The sequence below is a fragment of the Propithecus coquereli genome, unplaced genomic scaffold, assembly GCF_000956105.1.
Source record: "Propithecus coquereli isolate 6110/MARCELLA unplaced genomic scaffold, Pcoq_1.0 Scaffold243, whole genome shotgun sequence".
In the NCBI taxonomy this organism is placed as follows: Eukaryota; Metazoa; Chordata; class Mammalia; order Primates; family Indriidae; genus Propithecus; species Propithecus coquereli.
This window is the reverse complement of record NW_012147986.1, coordinates 3,359,785-3,362,121: the sequence shown is the minus strand read 5'-3', so window position 1 is coordinate 3,362,121 and position 2,337 is coordinate 3,359,785. Positions and strand designations below refer to the sequence as shown.

Here is a 2,337-nt window from a genome sequence, read left to right as displayed (position 1 = left end):
GGGCATGGTGGCACATGCCTGTAATCCCAGCTACTCGGGAGGCTGAGGCAGAAGGATTGCTTGAGCCCAGGAGTTTGAGGTTGCTGCGAGCTAGGCTGATGCCATGGCACTCCAGCCCGGGCAACAGAGTGAGAGTCTGTTTAAAAAAAAAAAGAAAAATATATTGATTTTGTGTAGTTATACTATTAGGTTATTAAGTATGAAATGTCTGATTTCCTTAAGTACTAAGTTAGACAGTTGATATCGCTGACATTTCACTTTGACACTTCTTGTTTTTATTGGTACATACTCATTCTTTCAAATGCACTGTTTGGCTTGTGAGTATCTTTCAAAAATTTCTTAGAGCAATTTTTGTGAAACCATGGATAAGTCAAAAATTCATGTTATTTTTAAATATGAGTTCTATCGTGGAACCAATGCAGCGCAGACAGCTCGAAATATTGATGAAGTGTTTGGGAAGAATGTGGCTAATGAAATCACAGTACAACGATGGTTTGAGAAGTTCCGTTCTGGTGATTTTAATCTTGAAAATGAGCCACATGGGCAACTTGAGACCAAGGTGTGTAATGATGAGCTGAAAGCTGTAGTGGAAGTGAATCCATCTCAACCTACGCATAAATTAGCAGCAAAATTTGACGTTACTGTTCCAACAATATTGGCCCATTTGAAACAAATCGGCAAGGTAAAGAAGCTGGATAGATGGGTACCACATGAATTAAACGAGCTTCAGAAGAGAAATCGTCTCAAAGCTTGCCTTTCTTTGCTGTCGTGACATAAAGGTGATCCATTTCTACACCATATGGTTACGCGTGATGAATAATGGATTTTTTTTGACAATCGCAAGTGTTTGACTGGTTGGATAAAGATGAAGTGCCAAAACACAGTCCAAAACTGAATATTCGTCAAAAAAAGTTAATGGTGTCTGTTTGGTGGTCCAGCACTGATATTATCCACTACAGCTTCATGAAACCTGGTCAGTCAATTACAGTAGATGTCTACTGCAACCGATTAGACGAAATGATGAAGGTGCTTGCAGTTAAGCAGCCGAGATTGGTCAATAGAGACAGGCCAATCCTCTTGCAAGACAACGTTCTACCACATGTTGCACAAACAATGCCGCTCAAACTACAGGGACTGAACTTGGAAACTCTCTGTCATCCACCGTATTCACCAGACCTTTCACTGACTACCACTTCTTCCAGGCTTTGGACCACTTATTGTAAAGAAATATATTTAATTCTGAACAAGCCGTGGAAAACACCTTTTGCGATTTCATCAGCACTTGTTCTCTAGGCTTCTTCACTGCTGGTGTAAATACGCTACAGTTAAGATGGCAAAACTGTCGATAGTTTAGGCACATACTTTGACTAATTGTACTGCTTCCTGTTTGAGATATAATAAACTAAACTTTTGATTCTAAATCGGACATTTCATAGTTAATGGTCTAATACATGAAAAATGGTTTGCATGTGAAACAAGTAATATTAAGTAGTAGGTGGTATCAAATCACATTTTATAGAAATAATAGATTTTAATTTCTTAGTAGTTAGACTTTCAAGTATTTTATTTTTTTGGTGAGCAGAATTTCTCAGTTTTTTTTCCCCTCCCTCTTTGGTTTGGTTAAGCTCTAATAAAAGTAATCTAGAAGTGAAGGCAATAAGAAAACACAGAAGATTTAAACTCTTTTATTTAGCAAAGGCAATGGATTCGATTTAATCAATGCATTATTTTTATCTAGACCACAAAATTTTTTTTTCTTTGTGCACTGGTTGAACACAAAATTTTATTTTTAAATCTAATAGCAAGATTTTCTGTTCTTTTTAACTCCCTGGTTCTTTTTAATTACTAGTTGACCATTTTCTGTGAGGGTTCATGTCTTATGTTTATATTTTAGGCCTCAAGAAATCAATAAAGAAGAACTAGAGGGAAATAGCATGAGGTGTGGTAGAAAGCTTGCCAAAGATGGTGAAGTAAGTATGGTTGTGACTCTTAATATTCCCATATAAACTGTTGTATCATCAGCACATAATGTGCTTTAGGTAACAGTGAAACTGGTCATACCTCAGAAGAGATTATTTAGTATCGTTTATGTAGCATGAACTTCTGGGCAAGGAGTTACAGGCACTGTACTCAGTAGTGATTGATTTCTCAGTCTTGCATGAAACTATTGAACTTGTAGATCTTGGGTCCAGATAAGAAATATAAGAAGAAGATCTCCTAACAATCCAGAAATTAAGATAAAGAAGTTATGTGGGAGCTGTTACATAGTCTTAAAAGTGATTCTGGGCCGGGCGTGGTGGCTCACGCCTGTAATCCTAGCACTCTGGGAGGCCGAGG

General features: G+C 37.5%; 1 protein-coding gene across 1 annotated transcript in view; it reads left to right on the top strand.

Annotated features, from left to right (window-relative positions):
• The window catches only part of GMCL1 (germ cell-less, spermatogenesis associated 1), a 56,182-nt gene that overhangs the window by 39,555 nt on the left and 14,290 nt on the right, over positions 1 to 2,337 (top strand). The window contains exon 7 of the mRNA XM_012646424.1: positions 1,895 to 1,970. Within this exon, the coding sequence (XP_012501878.1) occupies positions 1,895 to 1,970 (76 nt within the window). The remainder of the gene's footprint in view (positions 1 to 1,894; positions 1,971 to 2,337) is intronic.